The sequence below is a fragment of the Ornithodoros turicata genome, chromosome 7 (assembly GCF_037126465.1).
Source record: "Ornithodoros turicata isolate Travis chromosome 7, ASM3712646v1, whole genome shotgun sequence".
NCBI classification, from domain to species: domain Eukaryota; kingdom Metazoa; phylum Arthropoda; class Arachnida; order Ixodida; family Argasidae; genus Ornithodoros; species Ornithodoros turicata.
Genome location: NC_088207.1, coordinates 58,418,693 through 58,438,048, shown reverse-complemented (window position 1 = coordinate 58,438,048; position 19,356 = coordinate 58,418,693). Strand labels below are relative to the sequence as shown.

General features: G+C 45.4%; 1 protein-coding gene across 4 annotated transcripts in view; it reads right to left on the bottom strand.

The window, feature by feature from the left end:
- Nucleotides 1-1,448: 1,448 nt before the first annotated feature.
- LOC135401734 (synaptotagmin-5-like) overlaps nucleotides 1,449-19,356 on the bottom strand; it is a 188,761-nt gene continuing 170,853 nt past the window's right edge. For all 4 annotated transcript variants that reach the window (XM_064634289.1, XM_064634290.1, XM_064634292.1 and 1 more), the window contains 7 exons: nucleotides 11,711-11,928; nucleotides 10,282-10,565; nucleotides 10,059-10,226; nucleotides 9,710-9,900; nucleotides 8,961-9,080; nucleotides 8,728-8,848; nucleotides 1,449-7,485 (listed from right to left, as the gene is read on the bottom strand). In XM_064634289.1, the coding sequence (XP_064490359.1) occupies nucleotides 7,187-7,485; nucleotides 8,728-8,848; nucleotides 8,961-9,080; nucleotides 9,710-9,900; nucleotides 10,059-10,226; nucleotides 10,282-10,565; nucleotides 11,711-11,928 (1,401 nt within the window). In that variant the 3' untranslated portion in view covers nucleotides 1,449-7,186. The remainder of the gene's footprint in view (nucleotides 7,486-8,727; nucleotides 8,849-8,960; nucleotides 9,081-9,709; nucleotides 9,901-10,058; nucleotides 10,227-10,281; nucleotides 10,566-11,710; nucleotides 11,929-19,356) is intronic.

The window sequence follows — 19,356 nt, the reverse complement described above, 5'->3', positions numbered from 1 at the left end:
GTTGTGGCTCGTAGGCTGCGCGACCCGTAGCGAGAGGCACCTGGCGAGCGGCACCGATCGAATGCCATGCTGACGATGACTGTCTGCTGCTACTTGCCCGGCTACACCTGGCTATTTGCCGCTTCTGCCTTCCTCCGTGCTTCCGGCAATCGCGATGCTTCTTGGGATTGCACTCTGGCGCTCGGCCGATTTTCTTGGTGTGGGTTCGGGGCAACTCAGTGCGGCACTGAACGGGTGCACTCCTTTAATCGAGGATGTTCAGTGCGCACCAGTGCAGTTTATCGAGTATGGCAAGCCGCACCAGGTCGCACTGGTGCGCACCGGTGCAGTTTATCGAGGACGCTATTAAAGTGTAACTGTAAAATGGTTGTTGCGCTAAAGTAGAAACTGTAACTATGTCGAAAAATTTGAAAAGGTAGAAGCTAACTTAAACTAAAGCTAACTAAAGGTAGAAGCATTTTCAGAAGCTAACTGTGACTTTGTTACGGTTTTAAAATACCTTACAGTAGCGTAGTGGTTCTACGGTAATTAAATGTCGGTTTTACAGAGGTTCACACTCCTGTACAACCAGAGGACTATGGTTACCCATAGTGTGGTGCTGGAGTAAGGATGCAACGGAGAAAGGATGCACTGTAATACTGCTGTGACCACCTTTACACAAACAGTACAATTGGATCTCATTCAACTTGTGGACGGTATGGCGAGGAGATTCCACAGTCCTTGATATGTGAATTCTGCTTGATATATACCTGTTACACTGAAAACACTGTATTTGCCAGACAGAAACCAGTGGGTTAACAGCGACAGACAGCATTTAAATAATCTTATCTGTATGCAACAGCGATAACGATGTACAGTGCGGTACGACATATGTAGCTACCTCTCCCGCACCGAGGAATGTCATAGCATTTCCATTCTGTACGCTATACCTGGAAATGTCTACATCGTTATATGTAGAATTTTCTCAGCCGGGTCACCCAAGGTAATGGTGCAGGTGAATCTGCAAACGACCTGCAAACCGCGCATACATTGCCTTCCTCTGGTGTCTGTCTGTTTCATGACTTACAAGTGAAGCTGTACACTCACAAGAAGTAGGCGTGGTGTGATTAGTGAGATATTACACTTACGTCACGTTTTACTTATTTTAAAGCAGTCGATAAAATGCAAAGTTGCCGCGAAAGCTCTACGTGATCTACAAACAGAAAAAGTCGTCACTCTGTAGTGCAAGTATTTTTAACAGGATTTACGAAAGGGAATAATATATGAGTCATACTTGCAGCTTATCCGTACTTTCAAATACAAATAATATATACAAATATTGATTCGAGTTGTGAAGGTCTGCGCTTTCGCTGCGCTTAATCACACTTGGAATGACCAAGATCACAATGTTGCGTGAAACGATAAAATAACTGAGTGTACACACATTCTTAGTAAATGCGCAGTTCAACTCGAATAACATACACTATATATTCAGCAAGTCAGGCTGATACATACTTACATAATTCATACCGTATAATATACACAGAAATATATATGTAGAGTTTCAATTTCATCATATGTAGGTATATGTGCGAACCCGGATATAACGTTCTTACGGCAGGATGGTGTATAAAACGGTAGGTATGGTGTACTGATCTTTCATTGGCAGGGGTGTATCTTAGGTTGAATATGCTACAACAGCAAGACAGCGAAGAACAGAGTGGTATTTATTATTCTTGAGTACATCGCAATAACAGTTTTTTTTTTCGTTATACACAAGCACCTTAGTAACACCACAACCCCGCACACGTTGTATCCGGGCTCGACGATAAGGTGTCTCTTAATATCACCATAGATATTTCGTACCACGGGGATTCAGACATTCGCAAAAATACTTCTGATACAACGACACTTTAACAAAAGCATATGTACAGTAAGACACAGGCAAGACTTTTTTCTTTGTTATTCACACAAACAAACAATGCAGTCTGTACATCCAGGACACAGAGTTTTCTCAAACACATACAAGTCATACGCGTGTATATATCTCGGCTGAATCAGTTAGTGAGAGTTGTTTTTCTTAACTTTGAGGGCTTTCAGTTTGTACTGGCTTAACCAAGCGAGCGCTAATAGCTCTCTCAGTAGCTCTGTGAACGACGGCTGTACTTATACATGAATCCCCACATGCCATGTTGGAAAGGGATCATTGTGGGACATGGAAGGAGAAAAAGTGTTGTTTTTTTCTTTTACCTGTGGGGAAATTTGCGAACGAGTGGTTGAGAGCAGTGGTTCACGATGCATATCCTAAGAAGGAGGCACCACAAGTTGTTGTTTTGTTCTTGGTCGTGTATGGCAGGGAAGAGGCGAAGGTGATACGGTATTCGGCATTTCACTTCCAGAACTCTCTTCGCCAGTATTGCCAGATTACCACATGGAAATACCTAAATCGTCAATGGTGGCACTTTTAAGGTATCTTAAACTCCGTTAGGCTCTTAAGCGCCCGAAGGATCACGAATTCCTCTCTACATTATTTATTTTATTACGTTATATACTCGAGTTAGCGTCAAGCGTCTTTCTTTGTTCAGGCGCACCCGGTGAGTGACATTTTACGAGCCCCCTCGGGGAACTTCTTTGTACCTTTTACTTTTTCGGGCCTGTGTTCCAAATATTTTACTGTAAATAAACCACGAGTGGTTGCAGGATTTTCCAATGTGTGTGTTTCCTTTCTATCAGATACGAACCACATTTTGATCGCTAAGCGTGCATGCCTGCTCTTTCTTTGCTCCTTCGTCACATTACGAAGAAACTCGAGAGGCCTCCAGCTCAGTTTACTTTCTATTCAGACCGCATTCGACTCCGCACTATCCTGGAAGCCCAGCCACCGTAGCACGTTCACGTCGTGTGTGTGCAGAAAGTTGAATTATTCACAGTTGGTGGTGCAGTATCACTTCAGTGTGGAAAGGATAGAGGGTCGTGAAACACATGTACGACATGGGGACTTGCACGGAACAATGCGCACTAGAAAATTCGTGGTTCGTCAGCGTTTTATAACGGTGTTTCTGGCCGAATCAATGGGAAAGGATAGAACGGGGGAATATTACAAATTTATGCACTTTTCGTGCAAAAAGTTCATTCTAAAAGGGCGCACACATGTGTACTACGTGAACTAGTGTTTATGCAATTATTTTTTATTTTTTATTCAGAATATTTCGTAGCGTTACAATCCACATACTTTCTGGAGAGGAATTTAATATGCTTAGAATCGTGCTCAACCTAAGGGCCCGTATTATATTCTAACTAAACCCCCGTTAAAAAAAAGCAAAAAAACAAAATGTTAATATCCTTTGTTCACGCCACGCATACGTTTCGCAGGTATTATTTTTGAACAATGCCATTCCTAAGAATGTACGCGTACTGCGCAGGACTTGACAGGCTGAATATCCAACCACGACTCTGTCATCCGTGTCTCGCGGCATTTTGTGCATCCATCACCGTCGCGACAGACGGCAAAATTTCTTTGCACAGTTTCACGAAACAATGCGTCACAAGAAGACATGAGACCTATAAAGTAAAAAAATTCTGAGCAGTGTTAGAAGCAATAGTATAGTGTTGAAAGCGTACAAAAGTCATTCTCTATAATGTCCTTCGGAGAAAAAATATATTTGTGAAGCTCTTTGATGCGAGTGTGTGGATTGGGCTCTCTGACCGTGAACCACTGCTCCAAAGGAAGTATGGAAGGCAACAGTGAACATGGTCATATCATCACAACACTCAACGTTATGAAAACGCCTCGGGATGTGCAAAAATTCTAACGGTCAGGGTGCAGAGCGAAACAGCCCAGGGGACCTTGTGTGCTGAACTGCTCGAAGTGTGCTAGGGTACTTTGATGAATGTCTACTAGTAGCCATGCTTTAAAAGGAACGATTAGTAATTATTTTCTCCGACATTATTCAAATGCGAGTGCAAAGGGTATATACTGCTACATAAACAAATGTAGTAGTTTTATAAGCATACGGTGCTCGCAGCAAAGTCTGATCGTAAGCGTGTTTAGTGAGCGCGAAAGTTATCTTTACACAGGCGTGTTTTGGCGCGTGTTTTGCGGGAATTCTCACTTAAATTAGGATGTAGTTCCTGAGTCGCAATGTCGTTTTTATGTACCGGTGTGTGAGATGGTGAATGAAATGCTTAGGTTACAGTTGGCAACTTTGGATGCTTTGAAGAGAGCACAGTAATAGTCACTTTCGTTACTGTCTGATTTTCCTTTAGCTATGTATGTGTTTTGCTGCGATAACCCTACGTTATTGTGGAGAAAGGAACCCCATTAAAAAATTTAAAAAAATCGTGAGCATTTTTGTACATAGAGGTAAAGTTTCCTCGAGTCTGAGGAACACAACGCAATATGATAGAAAAACAAGTATTTTCTTTTTAATTACCGGTTTACACCTCGTGTCCTACGCTTCGTTTTGTCTCGGCGTTCGTTCCTCAGACTCAGGTAAATGTGGCCTTTGTCCACCACGCACCAGATCTACAGCGCCAACGCCATCTCCACTGAAGGAGGCCAGCTCTGTACTCAATGTAGAGCATGAGTCACAACACTTTCTGGTGACCGTAGCATGGAAACCAGCTGCCTTGAGCCAGACACGCAGTCACTTGCAGTCTCAGTCTTTCTGCATTTCACATCGCCTGCTGCGAATTGCTGAAGCAGATGGCTTCGTATCGCGTGCCACGCCGCCTAAACGAAGCCTGATTGCTTGAACCATGGCTTGAAAGACGTAACGTAGTCATGAAGAGTTCGCCATTCACGACGCGCTTTCGCAATACCACCTAGATATATAAAGCCTGCTTACTCGTGGTAAGAGTCAGCCAATCAGGCTCGTGTTTCCAACGGCCGTAGCCAATCACGAACGTGCTTTCAGCGGTCGTAGCCACGGAAACGGGCCACCGTCAGCCGCATGGGCAGCCACTGTCGTCTGCGAACGTAGGGAACGTCCCCGCGTATTAAATGAGAAAACAAAATAAGGCGCAAAACGGTCCCATATTTTTGTCAAAGCTGATTTTCTGGAAAGTTTGTTGCACTTTTCGTCTACAGGTTGAAATTTGCGAAGTTGGCTGCAATCATTTGCGAGTTCTCGAATTCGCAGTACTGCGAATTCGATAACTTGTAGAGAACTTGTCGAGAACTACCGTAATTGCAGTACTGCGAATTGCGGTAGCAGACGAATTCTGACTTTATGTATCCACGTAGTGAAGGAGGGAGACGTGGCTTTCGGCGGCCGTTCACAGCCGCATGAGCAGCCGCTGGTAGCCAGAGGAAGCCTGGGTTTAAAATCGTCCGAGGGTATTGGCTGCCCATGCCCATGTGCACCGAGCTGGCCTTATTTAGAGTAGACGCTGTTGCTGTCGCCCCCACCCCCTCCTTATTTTTTTCAATTTTTTAGCATTGTGTACTGTAACTGGTTTCATTACTATTGTGTCATTTGATTAGTTATTTGAAGCGGAGAAGCACGGGTTACTCGGAGAAAGGACGCAGCACTTTCGACGAAAAGTTTGCATTAGCCTTTAGTGCATGAGCTGAGTGTCTGTGTGTGCGTGTGTGGAGGGACGTCCTCTCCTAACTCCGAAGGCATTGTGTATCGTGCACTGTTATTGACCAGGTGAAAAACGGGGGAATTTCAATGTAGGGCGCCTTACACGCATCGAGATTTTAAATGTGGAAAAAAATTGCAGGAAAATTCGTGAAGAATACAATTTTCGACCTGCTCAATTGGTACCTACGAAGCATTAATTGCAGGGTTGTACCTATAGATATAAGAATAAAAGTTTCATGTATCTCTGCAATGCAACACGCTAGAAGAAGATGGAGAAAGGTTCAATACTAAATCGGTTTCATGGAAAACATATTTTGTTATCCTTATGCAATTTAAAATGTACACCGATTAAACGGGTAAAAAATTTCGCCCTGCGCAACACTATATGAGGTAATTAAGTTCACGTTTTTTTTGTTTTTTTTTCGAAGACGGAAGCCTGCTTTTTAAAATGATTGTGTTATTACTGGTCCAGAAAAACGGAAACAAGTTTGCTTTCCGCGCATGGTGAAATAGTTCAGAATAGTTGCGAAATAGTTCAGACCCACACGAAACTGTGAAGTGTGAGCACACTTTGAATTCTCACATAAACCTCCTAAATCTAGTACGCGAGTGATGGGTGTCGACAGTTTGGAGAGGTTGGGGTTTAGAAGACACCATTTCACCACGAAGGGTCAGAAACGGACACTGCTGTGAAGTATACCTCAGAGTAAAGAGAGCTATAAATGCAATATGAGATCGTGTAGAAACACGGTGATGGTGCCAAATGGTTTTCATGTAGCCTTCTCACGTACCATCGTATCCAAAGCACCATTGCAACAAAAATTTTCCCGAGGTATGCTTCTGTAGGAACACCATCTTTCGTGCTACACTCTGTTGTGTTCAACTTCTACCCTGTTCAACCTCACCCTCTCATTTTCTGCAATCCTAACGAAAGGGAATCCTGTACGCTGCGCCATAACGTCATTTGTACAACTAGACTTCGTGATAATCCTTCCTTTTCCCTGCAAGGTATTGAGCTTTGGCCTTTTTGGTCAAAAACGTGCAGCTAATTTCCATCAAGCCTGACTTCATTTTCGGGTAATGGTCTTCCCAGTTCTATGCCAATAACTAACGTATCTTCTAACTATGAAAAAAAAAAAAAACCCGTCGATATCACCATGCTGAACCACAAACAGATCTCAAAATACTCAGCTTATATAAGGTGAGTATCGCAATATAAACCATGCTGATCCATTCAGCTTCCTTCCGGTTCAAGCTCTGCATTACATCTATGTTGCTTTGTACTTCCGAAACCTGACCCGAACAACGTTCCATATCTTTCATAGCTTCAACGTCAAGCTGTAAACAGTAACTGTACGATTTACAAACAGAGTTAGACTTTCAACAACTTGACAACAGATTTCACTTTTTTGTGACGCGCAACAGTGAACGATAGCCACTTCTCAAGCGCCAACAGCAAACGTCATCAAACGGGCTAGCATGCAGAATCCAACTAGGCGCTTGCCTTGACCACGTGGGACCTTCCTTAATTTGTAGCCTATCTGAGAAAAACGATTCCCGATTTGAGACAAACAACCCTTCTTTAAAGGTACCGGGACGATTTGAAGGAAATAAAAGAATTACACCTCGAGCGAGTGCCACATAGCTATGGACTTGCGGGGATTGGCGAGCATGTCTTGCCAGTGGGCAGCTTGTTGAGAGTTCTCGCCGAGGCCTAGTAGACAAGCTCCGATGGCGGCGTTTGTACCGTGGTGGCAGACGGCTACGGCTAAGTGAGCATGCTGCAGGTCGTCGGAGCTACCGACGTCGAAGCAAAGGGCTTCGTTCCAAACTGGGTTTCCTGACGTCTTCTTGGTTGAGGTCTTCTTTTTCTTCACCTTGCGGTCACCACATGTGAGGCTGACTTTTACATATGTGTCTGGAACGAAAGATAGGTCAGACGACAGTGGCACCGCGTCGGAATTCTGAGCCTTCCAACTCTCGTCTATTTTACTAGTGCTTGTTCATGGAATGTGTCAGTTCTGTTCAGGGGCGACATGGTTGGTCACCGAAAGAAGTGTTGTCCTTGACGTATATACAACCGGTGTGCATGCTAAAGAGGAAAATGTGTCCTGTGTCTCTACGAGAATGGTTCCCCTAGTGTGTCCCCACCGGCCCACTGGCAATTGTAGCCACTGTGCTACAACGGGAGGTGCGAAGAGGGGGCATTATCGAAATGATGCTAAGGAATATCACTGTAAGTAAACTTTAGTAAAATGACGTGGAAGCTCTTGTTCCTTGCAGTCAAAGAGCGACATCTGTTTATCCCAACCATGGGCCATCCTGACCCACGTACCGTAGCTATTGGGTTAAGCCGGACTCACTTCTCACGAAGTTATGGGGAAATTTTGTTCGCAGCATTCTCGTAAACCTCGCTAAATTTCTACACGAAACAGGTACAGGCGTGTTCCCCCCGAGTTTATCTAGGGAATGACTTATTTTTGAAGGCCTGACGAGATCCACTGATTTTTGGCGAATTAAAGTTTGTCAGCTTTTCAATACATGGGAGTCTATAGGAGATGCAACAAAATCGCTTCTCTCGACACGCCCGCCAGCGATATTTTGGGCCAAAGTGATGTCATTCCCTACAGTAACAGTCGGGGAATTGATTGCAATCAACAAATTCGACAAGCTTACTGCAGTTTTTCAGATCCCTGCGAATGAAAATAATGGCTTTGTCGTTTGCTAGCATGTTCTGCATGCTGGAGCCGATTACCTTACTTCCTTAAAGCGCGGCAGGAAAGCAAAGCGAAGATAACAATTTTGCGACCGTGCAGCCAACTCTCTCCTGAAGCGAACGTTACCTAGACCGTATGAGTCAGCCTTAAAACAATTTGGCGCAGTTATATACTAGCTCAACGACGTCCAATATAGGTCTGACTTTTCCAAGCTACGCGCCATCTACTATCATTCCGTCGGCCTGGTTTATTATGTAAGCTGCTTTGAAACCCTATCCCGAGGAGCACTAGGAGAACTTCAAATTGCGTAATGCATTCTTTAGCTCTGTATAGGCTATCCTGTCCCCTTATCGGTTTCTATCGTCGGTATCGTCATTCGTAGGAAAACAAAAAAAGTAATTTAAATGAGTTTGACATTGAAAATGCTATTACGAACGACTGACCTGGTTTTTCTTTCTTGGTCTCCGGTACCAAATTGGAAGCCTTTAGCACAACAACAGTGAGGCGTCCAGCAGACGGCAAATAACTTAGAGACAGAAGCACTTCAGGCCGGTCGTGCTTCACCTGAAAAGTGAAATAAGCATACTCACACGTTACATACGCATCATTGTTACTTGCGTGTTAAAATACCCTCACGCTTGGAGAAGATACCAGTAACTTCTTCGGATAAGCTTACCTTTTCTGTCTTCTCTATCTCGCACCACACTTCAGTTTCAGTGGTGACGTCGATATCGCTCAGAGGAACTCGTACTTCGCCAGTGACGTCATTTCGAGAGAATCTATCGTAGTCAAATACCTTCAAGGAACGGAGACACAACACTCGTGATGCAATTGATCTTCACTGCATAGCATGCACACTTCTGTTACTGCTCAGTAACGTCATGCATCTTAAAATAACGCACCCACTGCTGCGTAATTACCATTATGTAATTGCTACTACTATCAGTATAGGCATTTACAGTGAAACGTCCAGGAGGATTTTGAGCACACACATGAGCACCGTGGACGTGAATGGAACAGTAGAGAACACGGCATGCACCACCTGTGAGCCTGTGCACCACTGACCACTGTTTTATCGCAAACACGGTGGCACACAGCTTGAGCGACAAAGTTCCACTCTTTAGATATCGATGTCGATATGTGTCCTACACCGTTTGTGAGAATCCACAGACCGCACAGACGGTGATGGGGATTCGAACCCGAGCTATTAGTATACAGGTAACTCATGTGCGAGACCTCGGGGCAATGTTCCATGTATTTGCGTGAAAGAAACCGTCTAACTAAGGCTTTCTTTCATCATGCGTTACGCGACATCTCAAATGCTGTCAGCCTATATGCTGCTGTTGACGAGGATTGGGGTTTTTATGGCGCACAAACTAGATTGGTCATAGTGCGCCAATCGGCCTATATGCACGCAGGACTTACCTGAAAAAGCAGCGTTTTGGTAGGCACGTCATCGAAGGAGACTGGAAACTTGAACGTCTCGTTAAAGAAAGGATCCGTTGAATTTCTCCGGATAAGAGTTTGCCTCTGTTTAGAGTCGACCTCGGGCAGCATCTTCACCTTGATGTAAGGGTCATTGAAACCGTCGTCAGAGATCTGTCCTAGCTCCATTGCTGCGGAGGAACACTCAGCGTCAATAATTGTTCAAAAGCCGAAGGGTTCAAAATTGTGCAACGAATTAACACCAGCAGTACAAATGGAACTCTCGTCCGGAACACTCTACGGTGCACAGAGTTAAACGAGGCTCATGTTTGAACGAGAGCTGACATACCTTCGATAACGTGCACTACGAGATCTGACTTGTCGAAGTCGTATTTGAGCCGAAAGTGAAGCCTGCCGAACTTGTTTGATGTGCACCGCGAGTCTTTGGACTGGAAGAACACGGTGTCCTTCTTCTTGTACAAGTCCGGCTGGATGTTACCTAGGAGAGAATGGGGGCCTACGGCCACCTTGTCGTTAGCTCCTTACCGTTGCCGCTTCGTCATCGTTCTTACCAATAGGACTAATCGCTCCAGCGTTAGTTGTGTCCGAGTTGACGGAGTAAGCTGGGGATAGCAAAGGCGATAGTGAGCGCGGTCGACCTGCTGCTGGCGAGGAGGGCCGGTCCAAGTGCTGCAGGTCCCCGGCGTGCTCCGGTGAAGGGGTTCGGATAAATGGACTGGGACTCTTGGGTCCAGGGACTAGCTCCTGGCTGTCCGAGCGGCCAGAAATGGACAGGCGGTGAATGAAAGGCATGGCACGGGCATCTACGGACTTGGCACGGGCCACAACGGGAGACCTGCAAGTGTCACGTTCCAACTATAAATGTTCTACCGCGTATTTTTTTATAAAGAAATCAATTCATTTTTGTTGCCTTTCTCGTTTTCTTGGATCCCACCTCGAGCGATTTTCGTGCAAGCTCATCTTTTGTAGAACGATTGTCTTTGGAAGACAACGCTATGACACGATAAAAGTGACAGGACCAAACCGAATCATCGGGTGCACTTCTGCAGATTTTTGCCGAATTCGATGTACTTGATCAGTGCTTTTCTTGCCGTAGCTATCGGGACGAGACGCCGCCAACCGCAGGGGGCCAGCCCCACAAAAAGCGAAACCGTTTGCCGGCGAATAGCTGGCTTCTGTACGTCCACGTGAGGAAAGAGTGAGAGGATGCTTTAACTTTCTGTATCTAGGTGGCGTTGCATATAACCGCCGCGATATATCGTGTTCCATGTTTATTTTAATTAGGGACCCGAACCCTCGAATCGAATCCACGAATCCTAGCCAGGGATTCGAGATTCGGGAATCCGAATCGCAGTGTCCAAAATGGCGAATCGAATCTTTCGAATCCACCAACCACGTTTGTTTGTTTCTTTTTAAAATTGGCGCCTGCGGAGTCCGCCGAAAGCCTGATTGGTCGGCGGGCGTTTTCTTCTTTGATTGTGTACATTGTTGATTATTCTCATGTAGCGAAGTTCCCCATCCATCTGTTGTTGTTGTTGTTCCTAACTGAAAGAGTTCAGGCAGGAACTCTTAGGTTAAAATTTTTAAAAGTAACATTGTTTTGCTTTTGATTTTTGGCTTGTTTTGTGGAAACAATTCAGACTCGAGAATTATGTATTTCCTGTAGTCGGTGGACAACACGTTAAATTACACTTAACCAGAAGTATATGGTATATTTTGTCCCAAAAATAAACTATTATTGAATTTGCCTTTCATTAAACAAATATATCATATCCTGCTTCGAAACATTTTTCAGCATAAGTGTTTTTTACTCTTTTTTTTAAAGGAAGGATTCAAAAGATTCGAGATTCGTAAGATTCGTGGATTTGCAGAATCTTCCTTAGATTCGGATTTGGATTCGTCCAATCTCTAATGTTAACCATCTATAAGGAGCATTTTCGTTGCCTAGCTGTTCTCCGTTAATTGTCGAGTTTTGCGTACCTTCGCCGCATGGTGGGCAAGGAGTAGGAGGAGTGCGATGGGGAGACTTTCTCATCTGGGAGGTGAACGTCCGGCAGCGAGAGTCTGACGCACATGTGATCCGTGCCATTGGTGGTCTGTGGAGCACTACCTCCAGGGACCGGACCCGAGGAGGAACACACCAAGGGAGGCGTCGCCGAATCGCTACGTCGAGGCTGCTCACGGAAGATGGCAAAATTCTGAAAAGAAGAAAGGAATGTTCCTCAGGCACTCTGAGGAGAATGAGGGCACAGTCCTAAAGGAAACACGACGCCATCTTTGTTGCATATCGTCAGCCATTGTGGTACGCGGGTGAAAATGGTGATTATCGAGGCAATACCGTATGCAATATATACGAGGGGTGTTCAAGACAAATCGGGACTTTCTGTCTCCTGAGTGTGCAAATGGCTCGCGCTACTTCTTTTTCGTCATTTTCACACGCTACAGGCCTCCGCGTTCACCACGTAGTGGTCCAAACTTTGTGCAAAACAGAAGACACGTGCTGGACAAGATGGCCGACAACGAGGTGAGCGCGCACGTCGAACAGCGAATTGTCATGAAGTTTCTCGTGAATGAAGGCGTAAAGTCATCTGAAATTCACAGAAGACTTCAGGCTGAGTATGGCCACGATACACTTAGCGGCAGCAAAGCATTTGAGTGGTGCAAACGGTTCCGAGACGGCCGTACATCAGTGCACGACGATCCCGGCCGGGGCGGCTCAGAGCCAAGTGTCAGGGTTCCTGAGAACATCCAACTTGTCGAGCGCCTAATCCTCAAGGACCGACGGATAACATGTCTCGAACTGGATGGAAAGGCGGACCTTTCTGCGGGAACGTTGAACACTATCATTCATGAACACCTCCAGTTTTGGAAAGTTAGTGCCCGTTGGGTCCCGAGGCAGCTCTCCGTGTTTGACCGGCAGAGAAGACTGGAAATCTCCCAAGATCCAAGGTACCGTCTAGACACTGAAAGACAGCCGTTCCTTGATCAGATCATCACGTGCGATGAAACGTGGGTGCACCATTTCACTCCTGAGTCTAAACGCGCATCAAAACAGTGGAAGCATCCGGGCTCGCCAGCTCCCAAGAAGTTCCGAAGCACCCCGTCTGCGGGTAAGGTCATGGCCACGGTTTTCTAGGACAAGGCTGGCGTTGTTCATGTTGATTTTCTGCCCAATGCACCATCAATAGTGCATATTACTGCCAGATTCTCAGGGATGCGCTGAAGCAAAAGCGACCTGTCCTCATCATCAAAGGAGTCCTCCTCCTACAGGACAATGCACGCCCGCATACCGCGCATCTCTCGACACGCACCTCACAGTAACTTGGCTGGGAGTTGCTGCCACATCCCCCTTACAGTCCAGACCTCGCCCCCCAGCGATTTCCATCTCTTCGGGCCACTGAAAACGTTCCTTGGGGGCCGCCACTTCAGCTGCGTCAAGAATGCGGTCCGATCATGGCTGCTACGCGCCGGTCAGGATTTCTACGCTGCGGGCATCCAAGCCCTGGTGAAACGCTGAGACAATTGCATTAGTGCAGCTGGAGATTACGTTGAAAAATAAAACTAATTTCTCGCCTGTAAGTTCACTTTACTTTTGCGAACAATGAAAAGTCCCAGTTTGACTTGAACGCCCCTCGTAGATCCGATAAAGTTCCATCGTGTGGTTATAGCTTGTGTAAAGAAAGTGTAATGTTGATGCATTTGTTAATTGTCTGTTCCACAAGAACAAGAGACTCGTATAAGTTGACCTGATGGTACATATTTCCATTACTCGCTTTCTCCCCTCTTTTATACATGCGTCGGGTGATAATCTTGCAATGGCGATCAAATTAAGACCGAATGATGCGTACATTCTTATGGGGCAGAATCGTGTCATACCAGAAGGCCGTAAGTCCAGTAGCTTTTCAACTTATGGTCGCAGTAAGTCACCTAACGTCATTTAAAGGCGTTGGGACACTTCCATGCAAGTTGTTAATTACGTCACGGACGCATTGTATCGCATGCCAGAATACTGAAGAAAAAAGAATTATTCTTCTAAGTTTATCTGGGATAACCTGGAATGACCTTTCTTAACCCCTTTGCCGCAAAGTAAAGTTTGACAAGGAAAAAAAAAAAAAAAACTGCAATGGTTGCAACTCCCCACTGGTAACTGATCTTTGATATCGAAGTGGAAAAAGAAAGGGAAAAGCTAGCAAATGTTTTGCTCACAGGTCTTCTACACAAAAATCTCGAGCCTCAAAATCATCTCTATTAACGTTAAAGACGCCAAACTCTGAGATCTTCTCGAAAAGTTAAGAAAAGCGAAATTCTTGGCTGCGTCTCCTATATTGAGGCACCAAGTAACCATACACCAAGCAACGGCTCAACGGCAGAGAATCCATCCAAGTCCACGTCACTTGGATGTACTACTTCTTTTTTACTTCCATTCGAGATTTAAGATGTTATTAGGAAGTTAGCTCAATTGACCGAGATGAAATTTCAGTCAAGCAACCGAACAACGGGAGGGCACTGGAGTATGTGCTTCAAGGAGTTTACGGATCGCAAGTAAAGCAATTTCATAAAAAGTTGCGGCCAGGTCTTATTTGGTTTGTGCTCTTATTTGGTGGCGCTCTTTTGGAAAAGCTGCCAGACAGGATGTCCTGTGTACTCTAATTACTGTACAACCATGCTATTTTGTCCAGAGATAAAGACCAGTGGTTTGCACAAGCGCGGTTTGGATTAAAGTATCGAAATACAGGTACAAATTACGCATGAACATGTATTAATTACCGCAGCACCCTTTACTTACGAGGACTGCACTTGGTTTGGTCTCTTAAAAAACTTCTGTTGGAACAATAGTGTGGTGTCAAAAGTGGCGCATTCAATTGTATCCCCGTAGTATAACCCGAGGTCGGCACTTGTGACTCCTGCTCACACATCTCCGGCTCAGCTCCTTGTTTGCTCACTTACGCTCAACTCATTCGCCACATTGAGCATGAGTGAGCATGAATGAGCATGCTCATGAGTGAATTTTGCCGAGGTATGGTAGTAACCTCGAGTCGAACAGCCATCTAGAAGCGACCTACGCTTTCTCTTTACCTCCCCACCAACACACACATACACACCACCACACACACCAACCGACAAGACCAATTCGACTAATCACAGATATAACATTATTCCCCCTATACAGATACATTACAAGGAGAGAAGAAATAAACGAGAACAAAGCATGGTTAAAGAAGACAAATCCAAGCTAAACGTGAACAACACACGCCTCTTCCACCGCCGGTCAAAAAAGAGGAGTCTCCTGGTAGGCAGATCACGTTTAGTCCCAGGCGTTCGAGGCAACTTGCATGCAAGTAACCAGTCTTAGCGCAGGCACATTGGAGGTAGCTGTTGTGATGCCAGGTATGAACCTGACAGCGTGCTGTACCCATTGGACGCGACGCTTCAAGAAAAGTATCATCAACAGTTGTTCTTCTTCTTCTCTTAACTGGGTGTTTGCTGGAGCTACGTGGTGACTATCATCATTGTGTTCTACGTAGGGGCTGACCATGAATAGTAATTCCGAGGCACTCCGCGTGCTCCCGTTAAGCATTTCCCTTTCCACTTCCCTATCCATAAGGGGCGGATAAAAGAAGGCCAATACGATACCAATCCTAACAAGAAAACAGAACACATGTTGATTGATTGATTGAGTATGCAAAAAGAAAAGGAAAGAGGCCTTCGCTCCAACTCGTCGCACAGCAAACTTTGACTGGGATAAACCATACTGCACAAATCCTTGAGCATGATCTAAAGAACCACAAATGCAGCCACTGCAGCCAATCTCTTTCCAACCCCTGCTCAAAAATCACGGACTGGCACAGACGCTAACCGGGGAATTGCATTTCCTTCCTCCTTTATCTTTCTCTGTGATGTTTTGCGAACCCTTGCCACGATCGATTAATCGGTAAACTAGACCAGACTGATGGGGATCAAAACACGAAAATTGGACGACAGGGAGGCAGGCAATCTTTCAAAGTATCCCCCGGGGAGCCCCGGGCTCCGAAAGCTGCGTCTTTCTTCGGTGAACGGTAGTAAAATGGCTCTGCGCCGTAAAGATGTAATGGTTTAGTGGTATGCATGAACACGCTCAAGGTTACGAGATTTTCACTGTTCTTCACAAGTGTGTGCGTTCTTTCATTGCTTTTCTTGAGACTTGACTTGGCTTGAGAGGGCGACAGGGGGGGGGGGGGGGGATTTGTGGGGCTACGCCTATCTGGAAGTGGTTCGTTACACGGGCACGCAACAGCAACCACTGAACACACACACTGATTCCGATGTAACAACCCTTATCACATAAAGACGCACAAACAAACTAGAAAGACAACAATACTTCGATACAAGTGGAGTTATCCAGCTATAATATGCAATAGTATACCGCGTGTGGCAAAAAATAAAGCCACCTCTCCCAAATCTCCATCTCAAAGCGGCATGAAACACTCTGTACCGTAAACGATGACCTCTGGTTAAGACCGTCGTTATCTTTGTTCGTAAGCGGATTGTGCATGCTGCGGAAAATCCACCCACTTCAATGGAAAAACGGAAAGCGAACCATTGGAGCGCGAACTCTCTTTTTATTTTTCCTTTGTATGCATCCGCGATATGTGCAGCCAAGCAGGAACGCTGAGGTTTCTGCAAAACAAGCTCCGCAAGACTTCCGTCTCCTGGAAGACGGTTATTTAGTCTGAGGATTCTCCGGAAATGTCAGGTTCTCCTGTTTTCCGGGGTTGTTATCTCGGGAATGTTAGGATAGCTCAAGCAGCTCAATGTACTGAAAGTGCGAGTGCATATGGGGGTGGAGGGGAAGATCAAAGGTGTGTTCTCGGTTGTGGGGTTGAATCACCACGTTGACGAGACACCTCCCACCCAGTCACCCGCATCTTATGCTTCAACTCTTTTCAATGGAGTTTCAACTCTCGATCAGTACATTGTGCTGCGCAGGAGTGTGTAGTTGTTGTACAGCTTTTATTAACGACGCTCAACAACGCGTTTCCGAGGATCTGCTCCCCGAGCTTCAGGTTCAGGGTGAGGTTGGCTGTACCGTTTGGGTTTAAAGGAGTACAGAGGGCCATCAAAAAAAAAAAAAAAATTCAGATTAAGACGTCTGATGAAAGTGTGCGTGTCATTTTACGGAATAGCGCGAAAGGTTTTGATGTGTGCAATTTATTTCCAGAAAAAAAAAGAAAAAGAAAGACAGTCACATAAACATGGCTCCGCGCGTTCACCCTTTACTTGCCACTCCGGGTATAACGAGGAGGAGAAGCTATGATGGCACGTCACTGATGCCGTTACAGGGGGAACTCGTTCTGGTTCGCCGGTCAGTTGGGGTCAGCGAATAACGACCGAGCCAGGAGCAACGCTTTTTCAGAACCTCGAACAGCCGAGTAGCAGACGACAGCGGAGTAGCGGACAACATTTCTCTGGACCAATCAGCGAGCGTGATCCTTGTAGCGTCAGCGCGAGGTTCCAGACAGGTCACAGGCTGGTGCTGCTCTCCACCGCCGTTGCGCACGGTCGCTTTTTGCGGCGAACTTTAAATTCAATTTCTGCGATAATTATGACTGTGTGGTGTGAACTACTTCGCACGGTGCATCTTACTGGCCTACCTAACAGTTTTATATGAAGAAAACAGTGTGTTTAAAATGCCGAGCTGTTATGAAGTGGGCTAAGTCCCTGGCTGACGGTGTTTCGAGCAGAAGGCTTCCAGTAGACTCCCGTGCTCGCGCTGCGAAGCAGCTGCGGACAGGTGGGGACCCGACAGCAATAGGGAGTGGGAGGCAGGACGCCGGATTAGTATGCGTCTTGGGCGAACTTCATGGGGACCCGTGTCGACATCCGTTTGTAAAGTCTGCCGGAAGACCCAGTGGAAATACCGTCAGTCAGGACACCGCGGGTGGTTGGATTTGTCCCCACCACCTCCTTGTCTTCAACAAAGTGGTGGAGTTCTTGGTTTTCGGTGTTTATTATTTATTCGAAAATTTGGAGTTATTCGTCGTTTATTTTTTACGACCGACTTAACATGCGAAATTTACAAAAAGAAAAAAAGAAACGACTGTGAACCGACATACTCACAAGGAGAATGACAAGCTGACTTTCAAAAACGCTTGTTGTCATGCGGTAGAACTTGTGGACATCTCTATCCCAATCACTTGCCGACATGAACATTTCGAAATCCATCTAATCCTTGACACAATCGCTAGGCGGCTTTCGCTTGCGTCCCGTCTGCGTTGCAACAATGCGGAGGCTGCTCTACCGCGATGCGAGGCAATCTCGAGGAAACGAACGATGGCAACCGGCCATTACGGCCATGGCTTTTCTTACTGAGTTATGGAACCCACACAACATATATATATATATATTCTGTTGATGATGATTCTGCTGATGATATATATATATATTCTATGTATTCTGTTGAAGGCAGCGCTGACTGCCGAAACGTCGACCCCTAACTGTAAATCTATTCCTAGCGCCCCCTTAATTATTAATGTAATAAAAGTAGCAAGTGTTTTTAACCCTTATACGGCCTCCCAAGTCTCTTCATTACTTGTAGTCTATATATATATATATATTTTATAAATTTGAATTGCATCCACTCTTACCGGAGTACGTTTTTCGGATTTTTTCGGATGTATGCGAAAACGCGGAGCTCTCGTTAAAACCTGCCACAGGGAATTTCAGAGGCTTTCCGAAATATCTCAGACTGATTCTATAATCCTTAGAAAGCTTATTTTTTACGGTAAGATTCAATGACAAAGCGCCGCCCTTCAAACTTCTTAGTCAGGTGATTAGTAAGCATAAAAGCAAAGAGAATAAAAATTGAAAAAAGGGGGGTTCCACTTATGCAGGAATTTGTGGATTCTTGCATATTGGAGCAGCATTCTTCTCCATCCCGCAGAATGCATTGTAAAGGTAATCGACTTCGATCATCACTCAACGTCAGCCTCATGAGGAAAGGCTTTTTTTTTTTTTCATTGACGTTGGGGGAAGACAAAGGAAGGGGAAGGGAGAGAAAAAAACCATGCGCTTCGCATCCTTGGGCTACTGCTACTTTTACTTGCCGTGAAGCTACTACTCAGAAATCACCGGTGATGAAGTGTTCTGTTGTCTTCGGCAGTCCTTCAGTCATTACAGCAACTGAAAAATTAGCTTATAACCGCAGCTGGCGCGAAATCCACAAGAAGCTTTAGAAAATCAACAGGTAGAATTATAATAAATATCAGTACAGGCTTCTTTCACGTACGCCGTGCTCAATGTGGACGAATGGTGCTAATGTGGCGTCCGCTCACTTAGCTTCAAGGTAATGCCGAATACTGTGAGGTGCCGGGTTCACAACCCACCACCAGGCTATGCTGTCTGAGGCACATTTGCCCGTGATGTCGGTACAAGATGCATGGTAACGCGCACTTGCCTGCTATCCTTTATCATGCGTCCACCTCTGTACACAGTGCTTATAGCACATTCGATGCAATTGCATGCTGACAAGTCACTCTATGAGATTCCGAGGAGCATTTCGTGATGTTTTTCGTCGACAGAGGTGATACGTGTACGTCTTGTTTTTAGAGGGCGCTAGTATATGCTCGTGTTCACGCTTCGATAGAATA